Genomic DNA, 17577 nt, shown 5'->3' with positions numbered 1-17577 from the left:
GTGAGAATAAAAAGGAGGAGAGAAGGATGTTGTGTAATCTGTTACATCCGGTGGGATATCAATATCTAAATCTGTATTTATCCAATTTATTTAAATATTTTGGTACCTTCTCATTACAGCAAAAAAAAGAAGGGACCTCAATATCCACATAATTCTCACCACTGCTACTTTAATTGACCCAGATACATAATCACCTCTGGGATAGCTTGCCTTTTCTTAAAAATGCTCCTCTTCATGCTTTTTGTTGTATATACTGGAAGAAGGATGCCCATTGGCAGAAGAGAGGTAGTTTGGTGTAGTGGTTGAGTTGCTTTCTTTCCACCTCTCTCTCTCCCTCCCTTCCCCATAGATTCCCTTCCTCATTTCCTTCCTCATCTGTAATGGGGCTGGATGATGGAATCACTAATTTAAAATTCATAATGTGCCACTGAATGCTTTTTTTTTAATGACCAGGCAATGTTGACTTGATTTACCTCTGCTTTGGTAAAGAAGAAGAATATATTGAATTTATACCCCACCCAACACTCTGAATCTCAAAGTCTCAGAGTGGCTTACAATCTCCTTCACCTTCTCCCTCCCACAACAGATACCCTGTGAGGTAGGTGGGGCTAAGAGAGCTCTCCCAGAAGCTGCCCTTTCAAGGGCAGCTCTGCAATAGCTATGGCTGACCCAAGGCCATTCCAGCAGCTACAAGTGGAGGAGTGGGGAATCAAGTCCGGTTCTCGCAGATAAGAGTCTGCACACTTAACCAAACTTTCTGCAGCAGTTCATTATACAATTATATTATTATTTTGGAAAGCCAGCTATCTAGGGACTTGCGAATGCAAAACGTTTTTGTACTCTAGTGTGAACACTTGAGTACATACTGCATTATGAATACGTCAAATGTAATTGGAGCTAAAACAAGCAAGCATGTTTTATTATTTGTATGACACTCATGTTTGTATGACTGAAATGTCACAAAGCAACTAACTAAAAAGATCCATAGCTATCCCTGTAGCAGTTTCTTTTTCAAAGACTTCCATTCCATTAGGAAGAGAGTAACTGGGCTTTGTTGTTGTTCTTTTATTTCCACAGCAATGGAGAACATGGCTGAAGTGCATGAATTCATTCTCCTGGGTCTTGCATATGAACACAGAGAGAGATACACTCTATTTGTGATGTTCCTGCTGCTCTACTTGGCCAGTTTGCTGGGAAATGGAGCCATTCTGGCTGTAGCTATAGCTGAGCCTCAACTCCATACTCCCATGTATTTTTTTCTGGGCAATCTCTCCTGCCTGGATATTTGCTACTCCACTGTTACTGTGCCTAAAATGTTGGGTGGCTTCTTAACAGAACACCAAGCAATTTCTTTCATTGAATGCCTGGTTCAGTTGCACTTCTTTTACTTCTTGGGCAGTGGTGAGGGCATCCTTCTGGGGGTTATGGCCTTTGATCGCTACGTGGCTATCTGCAACCCTCTGTGCTACACAGTCATCATGAATAAATGGGCTTGCCTTCTGCTAGCTGGGGCCACCTGGGCAGCTGGTTTCTTCCATGCTCTTATGCACACAGTTCTGACCTCCCGTCTATGGTTCTGTGGCCCCAATCATGTCCAACATTTCTTTTGTGACATCAAGCCCCTCTTAAAATTGGCCTGCAGTTGTACTGCTCTCAACCTCAGACTTCTTAATATTGTTACTGGATCAATTGCGCTGGGTGCCTTCTTCCTCACCCTTCTCTCCTACTTTTACATTATATCCTTCCTCTTCTTCAAAGTCCAGTCTTGGAAAAGCCGTTGGAAAGCCTTCTCGACTTGTGCCTCCCATCTGACTGTTGTGGCTCTAATGTATATTCCAGTTCTTTCCAATTACATGCTTGCATCTACTGGTGAATCAGCTGAAAGAGAGATGATTGTCACTATATTATATAGTGCAATCACTCCAATTTTGAATCTTCTAATTTATACTCTTAGGAATCAAGAGGTAAAATCTGCTCTGAAAAAAATCTTCAGCAAGAAATATTTTTTTGGAAGGATATGAATTTATTTTCTCACTCTCTGTTTCCTGTCCCCACATTTCTATCATGCTCTTGACTGACCAAGATGAATTCCTTATCTAAAATAGTCATACATGATTGTTGTTGGCCCTTATTAAGTGACTTCAGGACTTAAACTGGACTGCAAACCATGATAATAAAAGTGAACAGGGTTATGCCAATCCCCGTTTTTCTGACCTTGATTTTCTCCCATATAAATCAATTCCTGATTGTTGGGAAGTTTGAAACATGGAGCTTCAGTGTGGTATGATGTGAATAAGATTTTGAGGAATTACTTCACTGGCTGCATTCCTGTGGAATAGAACCTAAGACTATCCCTTAATTTTCTTCCCCCGCCCCACCATTACCTATATCTTTGTTCAAATCAGGCAGTCTGGATAGCCCGGTTTAACCTGAGTTCATCAGAATTTAGGAGCTAAACAGGGTTGGCACAGTTAGTACTTGGATGGGAGACTGGGGATACCTTTGAATAGTTCATGCATAAAGGCAAAAGAAATAAGGCAATAGAGCACATGGAACCAGAACAAGTAAACATTAAATCCTGATGAAGATGTTTCTAGTATGATAAAACACACAAGATAAATGTATTATACCTTGTTTATAAAGCTTACACCCATATATATGTAGTTTTATGTACATTTAATGGAGACTATCAGTAGAGACCACTTCACTCAAAATACATCAATCACAGGTAAATTAGGGGACAAGCCTGCCACCATGATTCCACTATCTCTTTCATTACTTTGTGTTTAACAATTTATATAATTATTTTGACAAAGACAATCTCAACTAAAACTGGTATATAAGTGTTTCACAGATCACTCTAAGTGTTGTGCAAATATTTAAAATCTAAGAAGGATCCTTAGACCACCCCAACTCTCTTTAATACAAACTTACAATTTCCACTTTCCCTGGGAATGATAAAAGTCTGTTATGGTAACTTAAGTACACATGTGATGATTCATTAACCAAAAACAACAAAAACACCTCCTACTGTTGATTTAATGTCCCATATTTCTGAGAAAAAGAGATGTGCCGCATGGATGACAAGTTAAGCAGCTTTCCCCATCACTTTAGACAAAGCCCCTTTAACATCCTTATTCCTTAAGCTGTAGATGACAGGGTTTAGCATTGGGGAGACCAATGCATAGAAGACTGAAGCTCTCTTCTCCTGATCTGAAGCACGGTTGGATCGGGGCTGCAAGTGAGTGAAGCCAATGGTAGTATAGAACAATGTGACGATAGTGAGATGTGTGGCACAGGTAGAAAATGCCCGTTGGCGTCCTTTGGCTGAACTCATGCTGAATACCACCTGAGCAATCTGTATATAGGAGATCACTATGAAGGTGAAAGGCAACATAAGGACAATAACGCTGAGGGCAAAGATGAGAACCTCCACCATGTATGTGTCCATGCAGGCTAGCTGTAGCATAGGTGGCAACTCACAGTAGAAATGGTTGATCACATTGGGTCCACAGAAAGGGAAAGATGTCATGACTGCTGTCAACACCACAGCATTAAAGAATGCCCCAATCCAGCAGGCCCCAGCCATCTGCATGCACACCTGCATTCTCATCAGGGTGGGGTAACGCAGTGGCTGACGGATAGCTATATAGCGGTCATATGCCATGACGGCCAAGAGGAAACATTCAGTCATCCCACAAGAGAGGGTCAGGTTGAGTTGAAGCATGCATCTATTGAAAGAGATGGTCCTAGTCCCAGAGGCCATGTGGATAAGCATTTGAGGGATTGTGATCAATGTGAAGAGTATGTCCAGCAAAGAAAGATTCCCAATGAAAAAATACATAGCTGTACGGAGATGGGAATCAGTCCAGACCAAGAAGATGATCAGGCTGTTTCCAATTACAGTGGCCAGAGACATAGCAAGGAATGCAATCAGGAGGAGAGGCTCCAATGTGGGGTGACTGGTGAAGCCTAAAAGAATGAACTCATATACAGTGGACAAATTATGGCCCCACATCTTTCTCACCAACTCAACCTGCAATGACAGTATAAGTCATGACTATAAAAAACCTCTGATTATAATGCCACGTATTCCTTCATTAGCAAGTTGTGATCAAATCAGATTGACTGAAACATTCCAAACCAGCTCCCTACCTCTAAGCCTCTTCTTTCCTTTTCACTGTCACATTATCTTGGATTTCTCAGCTACATCTGAACCTGGGCCACCATGTTTTCCTGTGTCTTGAAATCTGTTCTTTGAGAACTGCAGGCAAATTTTACTACACTGTATTTTCCCTTCAGGTTGTATAAATGTAATTTCATACAGCTTTCATTTCAATAAAAGTGTTCTGTTATTAGGGTTAACTACCTCCAAGTGGAACCTGATTTTCCCCAGAATTACAACTGATCTCCAGGCTAGATCAATGTTCCTGGATCACAGGGTGGACGCTATGGTAACACACCTCTACTGAGTCCCCTCTTCCAATACTTCAAACTCCCCAGGCACCACCCACAAATTTTCCAGGAATTTCCCAAGGTGGAGTTGCTTGTTATCTTATATTTAAACGGCAAATTCATGCTAAGGTTTTTTGTTTTTGTTTGGTTGTTTAAAGTACATCATGCACATACTATGTCTAGCAGGGGCAGAACCTATGGGGGGGGGGGGAATGGTGTGCTGACCCTTGCTCCATGCCCAACAACATATGCATATGTTTTCACAAATTTTGGGGAGCAAAAATATCTTCATTAAAATACATTAACTAAAATCTGTGGTAATTCAATCATTTGGGAAATTGTAAGGCCTATTAATGCACCAGCACTGTTCATCTCTGCCTTATCAATTCTACTTAAGAACAGGCTGCTAACTATTCAAAATACTAAATAAATATTGCAGTGCGTTGTAAGTACAACAAGGCTCAGACAGTTGCACTAGTGCCTGGGTGCAGGCACTAGAATCTAGACCAAGAGTATTCACCTGAGGCTCATGGTGAACTACATTTGTCATGGTGATTCCTGACCCCCAAAATATCTGGCTGTCCTCAACCAGAAACAGGGCTTTTTTGGAACTGGCTTCAAGCTGGTGGAACTCTCTGCCAAATACCATTAGGGCCTTGTGGGACTTAATATAATTCCATAGGGCCTGTAAAGCAGAGATGTTCTGCTGGGCTTTTGGTTGAGGACAACAATGATTTCCATCATGGCTGGCACCCTTCTCTTCTCTTCCATCTTTTCGATTCTGTCTTCTCTTTAGCCTGCCCACGAGGCAGCAACACAGTTCAGAATGGGCTGAAAAGCAAATTATTGTTGCCATCTGGAGATTATTTTAAGAATTTATTTATTAATTTTAACAATGTCATGTTTCAATGCCTGGTACATCACCCCACCAAACACACATATATAATAATATAATTATTAATATTAAATGTATAACTATAACCAGATGCTACAGAGAAGAGCGGCAGGGTTCTCAGAGAAGACTGACCCATTATTTCAATCCCTGGAACAAGACCCACAGATCAGTGAGGCTCACAGTTTACCCATCCTCCATTTCCTCTGGTAACGGTAGTTTCAAGGTATGAACTGCCTGCAAACCCACAAGGCCTACCAGACAATGGCCTGGATCAATTTCCTGGAATATGAGGCAGATACCACACTGGGAGAATGTTGAAGAGCCACAGGCATTAAGCCAAATAGCCATAGGTGACTTCCAAGATATTGCATGTGTATCACTTCAGTAGACCTGTTTCATAAAAATGTGCTGGGACAAATTTATTTAACTTTTTTTTAAAATTAACGTTCCCAGCATTAGATTTTGTAAACACAGGTAACCTCACTGATTATCTGTGGTCCAAAATACATTGCCCCTTGCTCTTTTGGGGGAATATTGTTGAATATCATACAAAGCTGTCAATTTCTCCTTCTGTTTCAATGTGAATTGACTGAAATCATTTGAAAGCATTTAAGTAACGTGTGCGTGTTTGTGTGTGCATGTTTAAAGTACATAAAACATGTGTAAACTTGTTCCTCATACATATTTTAATGCACACATTAAGCAAAAGAGCATTCTCTGTGACACGGTTTATAAAGACATGTCAAAAACCCCTCCCCACAATCTTCAATACAAAGTGATGATGCTTAGTAAGAGCTGAACTATTGATCTAGTAAGAGCTGAACTATTGATCTAGGGCTTATTTTTATGTACTTTTAAAAACCTGCTTTCTACTTGCTTCAAACTAGCTGGTCCTCAGACCATAATAAAGAATTGAGTGAGTGAGTGAGAGCTGAACCATGTGGTTCTGCTGATCATGTGCCTTTGTTCTATTGTGCATCTCACAACTGACCTCCAAACCTCCTTGTGGGTATTATCATCAGGCTGATATTAAATGAAGTGTTTGCCTACTGATGGACACACAATGCCATTCAGTTGAACCTCTCTCCCCCCTCTCCTTCTCCCACTCTCAGGGAGAGATTAACATTTTGGCAAGAAACCCCCAATAAGAACACTGTTAACCAGAAAAAACACACTGGCAACATTTACAACATTCACCATGAGAAGCGGTCATGCCTCACTGGCAAAGCATCTCTTTTGCATAGAAAAGGACCCAGGTTCATTCTCAAGCATCTCTAACTGAAAGGATCAGGTAGTAGGTGATGCCAAAGATCACTGCATAAATCCTGGAGAGCCACTGCCAATCTGAATAGACAGTAATGACCTTTATGGGCCAATGCTATAATTCAGTAAAAGGAAGCTTCATGTATGTTCAATCAAACTATATTGACATCAGACTTAAAAAAAATCACTAAGCAAACAATTTTACTCGCAAAGCAAATTATAGTTTCTTTTGTTTGCCAACAAACTAGAATAGCAGACCAGGATTAAACTAACATGGCTTCGAGTCCTGATTTATAGAAAAGAAATAAACAATTGTTTGTGGTTGAGACTTAATAATAATGCTTTGCTGTGAACCAGAAGTCTTCACTTCTGGAGCCATGAGCAGTGGAAAGAGAACACATGAGCCCAAGAACTTCCCAAGTTCATTCTCATAATGACAAAGCATATAAACATATGAACATTTGAAGCTGCTTTCTACTGAATCAGACCCTGGGTCCATCAAAGTCAGTATTGTCTACTCAGACCGGCAGTGGCTTTCCAGGGTCTCAAACCGAGGTTTTTCACATCTACTTGCCTGGACCCTTCTTAGTTGGAGATGCTGGGGATTGAACCTGGGACCTTCTGCTTGCCAAGCAGATGCTCTACCACTGAGCCACCATCCCTCCCCATAAAGCATTCCATCTCAATGCAGCAAAGGGCTATATTGAATGGCACATAATAGTTTTATATCAAAACAAGAAGCTCTGCATACACAGAAAACTTCCTGCTTTACACATCACTTACCTGATTTGTGGACAACCAGCAAGAGATTCAACAGGGACAAACAACAACGAAAGCCAAGATTGGTCTAACCCATTAATCTATGGAAGCTCTGGCACCTTCTTTGAGTATTTAGCATAGATCTTCATTCACAATAGGGTTCACAGCCGAATCCCTACATGGATACAGAAAATCATCAGATGGTTTGAAGGCACCATAGAGTTTCATCTATGACATACTAGATACTGGTCAGAATCCAAATTGGATTTATACTGCCCTGGGATACAAATCAAAGTCTTTCCTCCAGAACACACAATGGCTGTGCTTCTGTTGACCAATTTCTATTTCAATAGGACTACTCTGCTTGTTACCACTACTACTGCCCCTTCTACTATGAATACAGTAATGACTAAACTGTACAAGTAGTAAATATCATTGAAGAACTGCATGCACATGAAAGCTTATACCTTGAATTTGCGTACAGAATTTGCAGCAACATATTGCATGCCTCAGGTCCTTGGACATTTAAGATATATTTGAAAACACACTAAAATGTCAAAAATGGCATGTTGATTATTGATCCACTAGGGTGGAACTGCAAAAATAACCTTGGAATAATACATTTACTTACATTCAGAAGTAAAATGTTATTCATAAGGGTACATACAATTAAAACATTTTTTCATACCTTACCAACAAAAAACAACAAACTTGATGCCCTCAAGACTAGTTGAATCCCTAGGAAGTTCTAGGTCTGTTAACTTTAATTCCTTAGATACAGGCTGCTACAGAAGCAATTAACTTGGTCTGAGGCATACTTAGGATTTTCCAAACAGAACTTTAGGTCAACTCTAGTCCCAGACAAAATTCTCCTTACTATATCCCCTGTCCTGCATGGCTTCAGTCCATGGTGGTCTCATCATCTGAATTGTTTTGATGGTCAAAGGGAACTCATCTTTTTCTTCCCCTATAAGTGGAAAAGGTGGTGGATCCAACCAACTTTTTTGTTTGGATTCAGTCAACTTCTTTGCTAGAATTATGATCAAAGAATCCTGCTTATATATATGTGAGAAGTTTAAAAAAAATCCAATAAAATTATATATATAAAATATATATATATATAAATTCAATATAATTTATATCCAATATAAATTATATATATAATATATATATATAAAAAAATAATTTTATTGGATTTTTTTTTAAACTTCTCACACCTTTGCCATAGCCTTCTTTATCCTACTCTGTCAGGCGTGGGTTCATTGAAGCTCACAAGAATGCAGACTTAGTAGTTTAAAAAAAGTTGCATTTATTGGACACTTCAGAGTTACTCCAGGCAAGCAGGTAAATTGGAACTGATAAGGACTGTTTCAATCCATAGCTATTTATTCTCTACTTCAAAGCGTTCACATTTATCCCACAGTTCCCAAAACAAAAGGTTGCTTTTGCATATGATACATTCCCAGCGCTTCCCCCCTTATCTCTTCCGTTGGTGGTTACACTGCCCAGAGGCGCTGGCCTTGGGGCCTCCGGAGAGGAGGTGTGAAGCTGGCACCTACGGGTGGCTTCAAAGACTTTTGGCAACCTTTGATAGTCCTGGGAAAAGGCTCTCTACTCTTCCCCCCTCCCTCCTAGTTGACCCCGTTTCTGGTTAGTATGGATTCCCCCTGCACATTTGACTGGGGTTAGTAGCAATGATTAAAAGATACAGTGAATGAACAGAGCCTGACACACTCCCCTATTTGCCATCCTCCAATCTACACACTAGGAAAAAGTTAAATAATAAAAGAGCCCCCCCCCCCTTGGTTGTTCACACCCTGCTGGTGGAATATGATAGCAGGCCTCAAAATTCACTGTTATTCAAACATTCTCATTTGACATGCTTGATTTTCAAAACTGAGTGTGTATATCAGCTATGCAATGGTCACTTCCAGGATGGATTACTGTAACTCGCTCTATGCAGGCTTACCCTTGCGGCTGATCCAGAAACTCCAGCTAGTGCAGAATGCAGCAGCAAGGCTATTAACTGCATTGCCTTTACGGGCAAGCATTCAGCCAGTGCTGTGCCAACTGCACTGGCTACCTATTGAGTACAGGATCCAATTCAAGGTTTTGGTACTGACATTTAAAGCCTTATGAGGTCTGGGACCAACATACCTGAGGGACCGCCTTTCCCCATATATGCCCCAGAGGATGTTGCGATCAGCTGCGCAGCACCTCCTGACCACTCCTGGCCCTAATGACGTCCAAATTGCCTCAACCAGGGCCAGAGCCTTTTCGGCCCTGGCCCCTGCCTGGTGGAATCAGCTCCCTGAGGAGATTAGGGCCCTACCTGAATTACTGCCATTTCGTAGGGCCTGCAAGATGGAGTTGTTCTGCCGGGCCTATGGTTGAGGCAGCGGGCATCCTATTATTCCATCATTTGGCCTCCCTTGTGGTGACATCATGCTTTATTGCAGTGCTATCTTATTGTTATTACATTGTTTAAGGTGGGCCTAAAACTGGTTATTGATATGCTGTGCCCTGTCTGCCGGTGGTGTGCTTATTTATTGTTTTACTGTTAATTTTTTGGGGGGTAGGCTCCCTCCGGGTGTCCTGCCCCCCCAGGGAAAGTGCACACACAATACTTCGCCTCCCCTTTCCCAGTGTAGTGAACACTGCGTGGTCACTGTCTGACTATGCCTGGCAGATGGTCACTGCAATGGCCTCTCCTACATTACTGCATCCGTGGCAACACCTTCTCGCTGGTCCCCCCTGTTTTCACAGAGTTTGCCACGTCATGGTGCGACCGTATGTCTGGCAGTATAACCGGATGGGCAGGCTGAGCTCACCAACCTCGCCAGCCAAGAGAAGAATAATATCAAGCCTGGGCAGACAGAGCTCGTTAATGTAACATCTACCACCTGGAAGACTCGCTGCCGGCGTCCTGGCTTACTGGGCCATGGCAGATGACCCCATGGTGAAAGGGTGGAGCCAGTACTGCGCACACTGCGCTTCACCTAAAAATTCCTCTGTGCAGGCCTGAAGGGTATCCACATCCACAACCCACAACATACCAAGTCCTGCAGCGATGGGCAAGGGGTGAAACGGCAGGTGGAAGGTGCCACTGGAAGCCGCAGTCCCGCTCCTGCATGTACGCGGTTCAGGGTATTAGTCGCCTGATACTGACCTGGAGACGAAAGCATTTCTCGGCAGCATCCTGAACGACCAAGCAGCCTTATTTAGGGACAGCACTGCTTGCTCCGTATGGAGGGGGGCCTAGAAAAGGTGGCCTAAAAAAAGCTCGTCACCTCCCCCCCAGTTGGCTAGCTGCAGTCAAAGGGCATCCTTACTTGCGGTCAAAAAATAACAACAAAGAAAAGGCATGCACCTGCCTCACAAAGTGTGCAAAGACTAAAGCTTGCGTGTTGGAACATCAGAACCATGCTTGACACAGTAGACAGTGGTCACCCTGAATGATGCTCTGCTCTAGTTGTCCAAAAACTTCTCAGGTTGAATATCGACATAGCAGCTCTCAGTGAGGTCCGTTTCCCTGAGGAAGGTAGACTTCAAGAACACGGTGCTGGCTATACCCTCTACTGGTCGGGTAAGTCAAAGGCTGAGAGCCGCCTTTCTGGCGTTGGCTTCATGGACAGGAATTCCATTGCCTCTAAACTCGAAAACCTGCCAACAGGTCACTCAGATCGCATCATGTCTATGCGCCTCCCACTTCAAAACAAGCAGCATGCAACACTCTTCAGTGGGTATGCCCCAACCCTTCAAGCAGATTCTGCAGAAAAGAACAAGTTCTATGCTGATCTACGCTACCTCGTACGGAAGACCCCTACAGAGGAAAAGGTGATCATCCTTGGTGACTTCAATGCCAGAGTAGGTAAAGACTCGGAAGCCTGGAAAGGAGTACTTGGCAAACACGGCATTGGCAACTGTAATGATAACGGCGCTTCCTGCCAGAATTCTGCATGGAGCATCAGCTCACCATCACCAACACTATCTTCCAACAGAAGAACAGTCTGAAGACAACCTGGATGCACCCATGGTCCAAGCATTGGCACCTTATTGACTACATTCTGGTGTGCCAGAGAGACCTTCGAGATGTCTTATACACCCGACTAATGCCCAGTGCAGAATGTCATACGGATCATTGTCTTGTACGCTGCAATCTCCATCTTCACTTTAAATCTACACCCAGGAGAGGCGGTATCCCCCGGAGGAAGTTTCAGGTTGGCAGCCTTCAGTCAGCTGAAGTTAAAGCTGCCTTCCAGGCAAAACTCCAGACAAGAATTGAGGACCCCAGTTGCCTCACAGACCCTTCTCCAGAAGCACTCTGGGAACACTTAAAAACTACCATCCTGTTGACCTCTGAAGAAGTCCTCGGGTTCTCCACAAGAAAGAACAAGGACTGGTTTGACGAGAACAATCAAGAGATCCAAGAATTACTGGCGAAAAAGAGATCTGCCTACCAAGCACATTTTGCTCAGCCCTCCTGTCCCGAAAAAAAGCAACCTTTCGCGCTGTATGTCGCAACCTCCAGCACAAGCTTCGAGACATTCAGAACGAGTGGTGGACCAAGCTTGCAGAGAGAACCCAGCTGTGTGCAGACACTAGTGATTTAAGAGGGTTTTACGAAGCCCTGAAGGCAGTATATGGTCCATCATATCAGGCTCAGAGTCCCTTGCGTAGTGCAGATGGCCAAGTGCTCCTCACAGACAAGGCATCCATACTGAACCGGTGGTCGGAGTATTTTCAGGTTCTCTTCAGTGCCAATCGCATAGTTCAAGATTCAGCAACACCTCACCCCACTTCAACCAGTGAAAACAGAGTTGGATGGGATCCCCACCCTAGAAGAGACTGTTAAAGCCATCAAGCAACTGAAAAGTGGCAAGGCAGCGGGAGTTGATGGAATCCCACCAGAGATCTGGATGCATGGGGGCATAGTACTACATAGCACACTTCACAAAGTACTTGTCACCTGCTGGGAACAAGGCAAACTACCAAGGGGCTTTCGCGATGCAATCATCATTACTCTACATAAGAAAAAAGGGGAAAAGTCAGACTGCTCCAATTACCGGGGGATAACCCTGCTCTCCATTGCAGGCAAAATCCTTGCTAGAATACTCCTGAACAGACTGGTGCCCACCATTGCAGAAGAACTCCTCCCCGAGAGCCAGTGTGGCTTCAGAGCTAACAGGAGCACCACCGACATGGTATTTGTTCTCAGGCAGCTCCAAGAGAAATGCAGGGAACAGAACAAGGGTCTATATGTGACTTTTGTCGACCTTACCAAAGCTTTTGATACCGTTAGCAGGAACGGCCTGTGGCAAATCTTGGAATGTCTAGGATGTCCCCCAAGGTTCCTCAGTATGGTCATCCAGCTACATGAAGACCAGAGAGGCCAAGTTAGACACTGCAACGATCTCTCAGAGCCCTTCCCAATAGGCACAGGTGTAAAGCAAGGCTGTGTTCTCGCGCCAACTCTCTTTATGATCTTCTTTAGCATGATGCTTCAAACAGCCGCAGTAGATTTAGATGATGACGATGGTGTCTACATCCGCTATCGCACCGATGGCAGCCTGTTCAACCTGAGGCGACTAAAGGCCCACTCCAAGACAATGGAAAAACTTATCCGCGAGCTACTGTTTGCTGATGATGCTGCACTTGTCTCCCACTCGGTATCAGCTCTGCAGCATATGATGTCCTGCTTTGCAGAGGCTGCCAAGCTATTTGGCCTAGAAGTTAGTCTGAAGAAGACAGAAGTTCTCCACCAGCCTGCACCCCAGGAAGATTATCACCCTCCTTGCATCACTGTGGGTGAATCAGTTTTGAAGACAGTCCAGCAGTTCAGCTACCTGGGGTGCATCATCTCCTCAGATGCCAAGATCGACAAGGAGATTGACAATAGACTGGCAAAGGCAAACCGTGCATTTGGCCGACTGCATAAAAGGGTGTGGAGCAACAAGCATCTGAAAAAAGGCACAAAGATCAATGTTTACAAAGCGGTTGTGATGACAACCCTCATCTATGGCTCCAAATCGTGGGTTTTATACCGTCATCACCTGTGACTCCTTGAGTGCTTTCATCAGCACTGCCTTTGCACCATCCTCAACATCCACTGGAGTGACTTTGTGACTAACACTGAAGTCCTCAAGCGGGCGGAGGTTACAAGCATCGAGGCATTGCTGTTGAAGACACAGCTGCGCTGGGCAGGGCATATCTCCAGGATGGAAAGCCACCGCCTTCCCAAGATTGCCCTGAATGGCGAACTTTCCACCGGCCATCGAAATAGAGGGGCACCAAAGAAGAGGTACAAGGACTCCTTGAAGAAATCCCTTGGTACCTGTTGCATTAACCATCACCAGTGGTCTGACCTAGCCTCAGATCGCAAAGCATGGAGGCACACCATCCACCAGGCTGTCTCTTCCTTTGAGAACGCACGCATAGCTGGTCTTGAGGACAAAAGAAGATTGAGGAAGAATTGTACTGCTACAGCACCAACCCCAAATCAGACTTTTCCCTGCAGCTACTGTGGCCGGACCTGTCTGTCCCACATTGGTCTTGTCAGCCACCAGCGAGCCTGCAGCAAACATGGACTACTGCACCTTTCTTAAATCTTCGTTCGCGAAGTCAAGCCGAGACTGTTAATTTTAATTTGGTGTTTTAACTTTGATATGTAGATTTCCCCCCCACCCCACCCCAGTCGGAAGAACAAGACAAACAAAGTGTATGGGTAAACAAACAGGGCAACTTTATTGAACATAACATGGCATGGGGCAACCCAAATAGCCGGATAGGCCAAGGAAAACCCCTGACCCTTCCCTGTCTGGTGGGGCGAGCCACCCAGCCCCCGGCAGTAGCTGATTAATACCGGCTAATGCCAGGCCGGCAAAGGCCAGGTATACCCTCCACCGGCCAGGCGCCGTATTCCAGAGCAGCCTGCCAGAGAAGGGAACCCTATAGCGGGCATTCCAGCAAAGAGCCGTACAGCCCATCTGCTGTTCCATCCCGCCACATTCCCTGAAACAGGGAATAAACTGAGGGTGCTCACCGGTTGCCTAACTAGCCAATAAAACTCCTGCCACCACAATGCCAAGCCTCAGCTTAGGCAATTGCACCCACTGATTGGCCTAAAGCCAACCGAATCCCCAGCTGCAGTTCATGCAAAAAGGCCCTGTTACCCCTCACAGACAGGTGAACACCGTCCTGTCGATGCAGGTCCGCCATCTCAGCCCTTATCGCAGGGTGCAGCAAATAAATGCCCAGGCCTAGATAAAGCACCTTCTTAATCACCCTGTTAGCCTTGCGCCTGGCCCTTTAGATCCCAGCAGGATCCCATGCAGCCCTCCAGACCCTGCGATGAAGAATTGTGGACCACAAAATCAGCACCTCGGGCCACCTGCTCTGTATGACCCGCAGGTCCTCAATGGCCTGCAGCGAAAGGGCCCTCCCCTTCAGCAAACCAAGGTCATTGCCACCGAGGTGGATAAACAAAATATGTGGTGGAGGACCGATCCTCCCCTGGAATAAGAGTGGCAGGAGCCCTGCCCACCACAGGCCACACCGGCCCTGCCACTCGATCATGGCCCACTCGCTGAGCTCCAACTGAGATCCAATTGGCGAACGTCGAGCCTGGTGGGCCGCCCAAAACACCATTCTGTGGCCAGCGATCAAAATACTGTGCCTTTCAGGCCACACCACAGCACCTAAGAAACAGAAAAACAACCAACTGAACGAAACAATGGTAGCAAGATCGCCCCTATCAGACCCAATCAAGCGTCCAATGGGTGAACATAACTTTTATAAGCTGCGGACCTCCAACGGCCAACCCGCTGAAAAATTGGTCCCGGATACCCCATAGCAGCAGCAGTAGAAGCCACTCCAATCCAAAAAGAATGGGTACTGAATCTGACCCCTCCCAACCCCAGTTTCTCCAAGGCCCTGGAGGTGATCGTCCAAAACTGGAACTTGGTCAACGGTGACCTGTCAACATGACAAAAAGGGGGCCCAACTCATCACCCCGCACCGCCACGTACTGTTTTAATGTAAACACTGGGCAAATGCCCTGCTCATGGCACTGGCCCAAGGTGATCACAATACCTTTCTGCTTTTGATCAGTCTTGGACCTCCGTACCCTTATGGATACCTGGTCACCCTCAAATTTTACATCTCCCGACTGAAGGGCAAGACTAGAGGGATCGTGGCGCGAGCTAAGCACTAGCTCGCTGGCTCTGAGCGCCCCAAAGAAGGCTGTTAAAGCCACAGCATGAAACAATAAAGCCTTGAAAGTAGACTTACACACTACCTTCCAAACCGCATGCAAGCCCCTTAAAACTGAAGGAGAAAAGGAGCGCCTAGTATCTGGCCGGGGGCCTTGATCACGAGCCCAACCCTCTAACATCTTGCGCAGCCGAAAATCGCCCGTGGTATCTGCAAAACCTTTAATCTTGCTGTCAAATGACAATGCTGCCAACTTTGCCCTTATGGATTTAACCACAAGCCCCTTACCTTTTAATTGAACGCAGAACTGCATGAGGTGCTGAGCTGGAATGGGCCACTGCGAGCCCAACCCTACCTGCTCCCTAAAAACTTGAAACTGCTTGATGGCCTGAGTATAAGCCCTCCTGGTACTGGGCACCAGTGCTAACTGCATTGCCCGGTCGGCCTCAACTCTTCAAGCTGCCACATTTCCAGAGGCATCCGTGCTGGCCGGTGGTTGGCTTCTGGTGCCAGCTGTCGAAACCGCTCCATCTGCCGGCGAGACAGAGCGTCCGCCACTTCATTGCAAACACCTGGCACATGCTTAGCAAGAAATAAAATGTTCAGTCGCAGACAACGTAAAGTGAAGGCCCTAACAAGGCCCATAACAGGAACAGATTTGGAAGTCAGAGTGTTGATAATGTGAACCACAGCCATGTTGTTGCACCAAAAATGCACATGATTGGCCAACTCGGCCTCCTATAGCTGAACCGCAACCACTATTGGAAAAAACTCCAAAAATTTAAGGTTGCGGCAAAATTTGCTCCTCAACCACTCACTAGGCCAACTCTCCGCACACCGGTGACGGTGGAAGTAAACCCCAAACCCCACAGAACCGGCTGCATCAGAAGTAATCTGAAGATCTGCCTCAATTCTCATATCTTCACGCCAAAATGAAACGCCGTTAAATGAGGACAAAAACTGCTCCCAGACCTCCAAATCTTGACGCACGCTTCGGCTAATCCTAATCCGGTGATGGGGCAAACATAACCCGCCCATGGCGTCATAAAGTTGCCATAAAAATGCCCTGCCAGGAGCCACAACTTTGCATGCAAAGTATAAGATGGCCCACAATCTGCAGAAGCTCCAGCAACGAAATCTTACGCTTACCACTCAAAGCCGCCAGTTTCAACCAAAGGCCCTGGACCTTCTCTGAAGGAAGCTGTGAAGCTTGCCTCACGGAGTCCAACTCGATACCGAAGAAGGTCAAAACCCGCAAAGGGCCTTCAGTCTTCTCATGAGCCAGTGGGACCCCCAGGTCCTCTGCCAGCTGCAAAAAAGAATGGAGCATCTGGGCACACTGGCCAGACCCTCCCGCGCCCAGAAACAAAAAATTATCCAGATAGTGCACTGAATTGGTGGACCCAGCCCTCCTACGCAGGGCCCATTCCAGAAAGGAACTAAAACGCTCGAAGGCAGAACATGATATAGAGCAACCCATAGGCAAAGCCCTATCCATGTAATATTTGCCCTCAAACATAAACCCCAAAAGCACCGGAAGAAGGCGAAATGCTCACTTGATGTCACATTTTGCCATTTCGGCCCCTACTCCGCAACTCCGAATCACTTTGACCGCCTGGTCAAAGGAGGTGTAACGAACCGAACATAAATAGTCGGGTATGGCATCATTCACCAACCCCCCTTTTGGGAAAGACAAGTGGTGAATAAGCCGAAACTCCCCCGGCGCTTTCTTTGGCACCACACCCAAAGGGGATACCCTTAAGTTAGGGACAGGTGGACTGTCAAAAGGGCCCAAAACGCGGCCCTTCGCACACTCCCTACCTATCTTGTCTCGAACCACCTGCTCCATCCCTTGGAGTGAACGTAAATTCTTTGCCATACAAGGGCCCCTAGGGCCCTGAAATGGAATATGAAACCCAAAAAGAAAACCTTCTACAAGATACTTTCTATCCAAGGCCCTGGGGTAATCAGCCAAAAGCTCATTAAGTACCCTC

At 45.3% G+C, this 17577-nt stretch overlaps 2 protein-coding genes across 2 annotated transcripts; one reads left to right on the top strand and one right to left on the bottom strand.

Annotated features, from left to right (window-relative positions):
• Nucleotides 1–1079: 1079 nt before the first annotated feature.
• On the top strand, nt 1080–2021 carry LOC132584476 (olfactory receptor 12D1-like). Its single transcript, XM_060256368.1, has one exon. It carries the CDS (start codon nt 1080–1082, stop codon nt 2019–2021), a length of 942 nt encoding a protein of 313 aa, XP_060112351.1.
• A 1067-nt stretch (nt 2022–3088) lies between these two features.
• LOC132583554 (olfactory receptor 2T35-like) lies at nt 3089–3667 on the bottom strand. Its single transcript, XM_060255179.1, has one exon. The coding sequence runs from the start codon at nt 3665–3667 to the stop codon at nt 3089–3091; it is 579 nt and encodes a 192-aa protein (XP_060111162.1).
• Nucleotides 3668–17577: the final 13910 nt, after the last annotated feature.

The sequence above is a fragment of the Heteronotia binoei genome, chromosome 15 (genome assembly GCF_032191835.1).
Source record: "Heteronotia binoei isolate CCM8104 ecotype False Entrance Well chromosome 15, APGP_CSIRO_Hbin_v1, whole genome shotgun sequence".
NCBI lineage: Eukaryota > Metazoa > Chordata > Lepidosauria > Squamata > Gekkonidae > Heteronotia > Heteronotia binoei.
The sequence above is the reverse complement of the archived record's forward strand: the minus strand, read 5'-3'. Positions and strand labels throughout refer to the sequence as shown.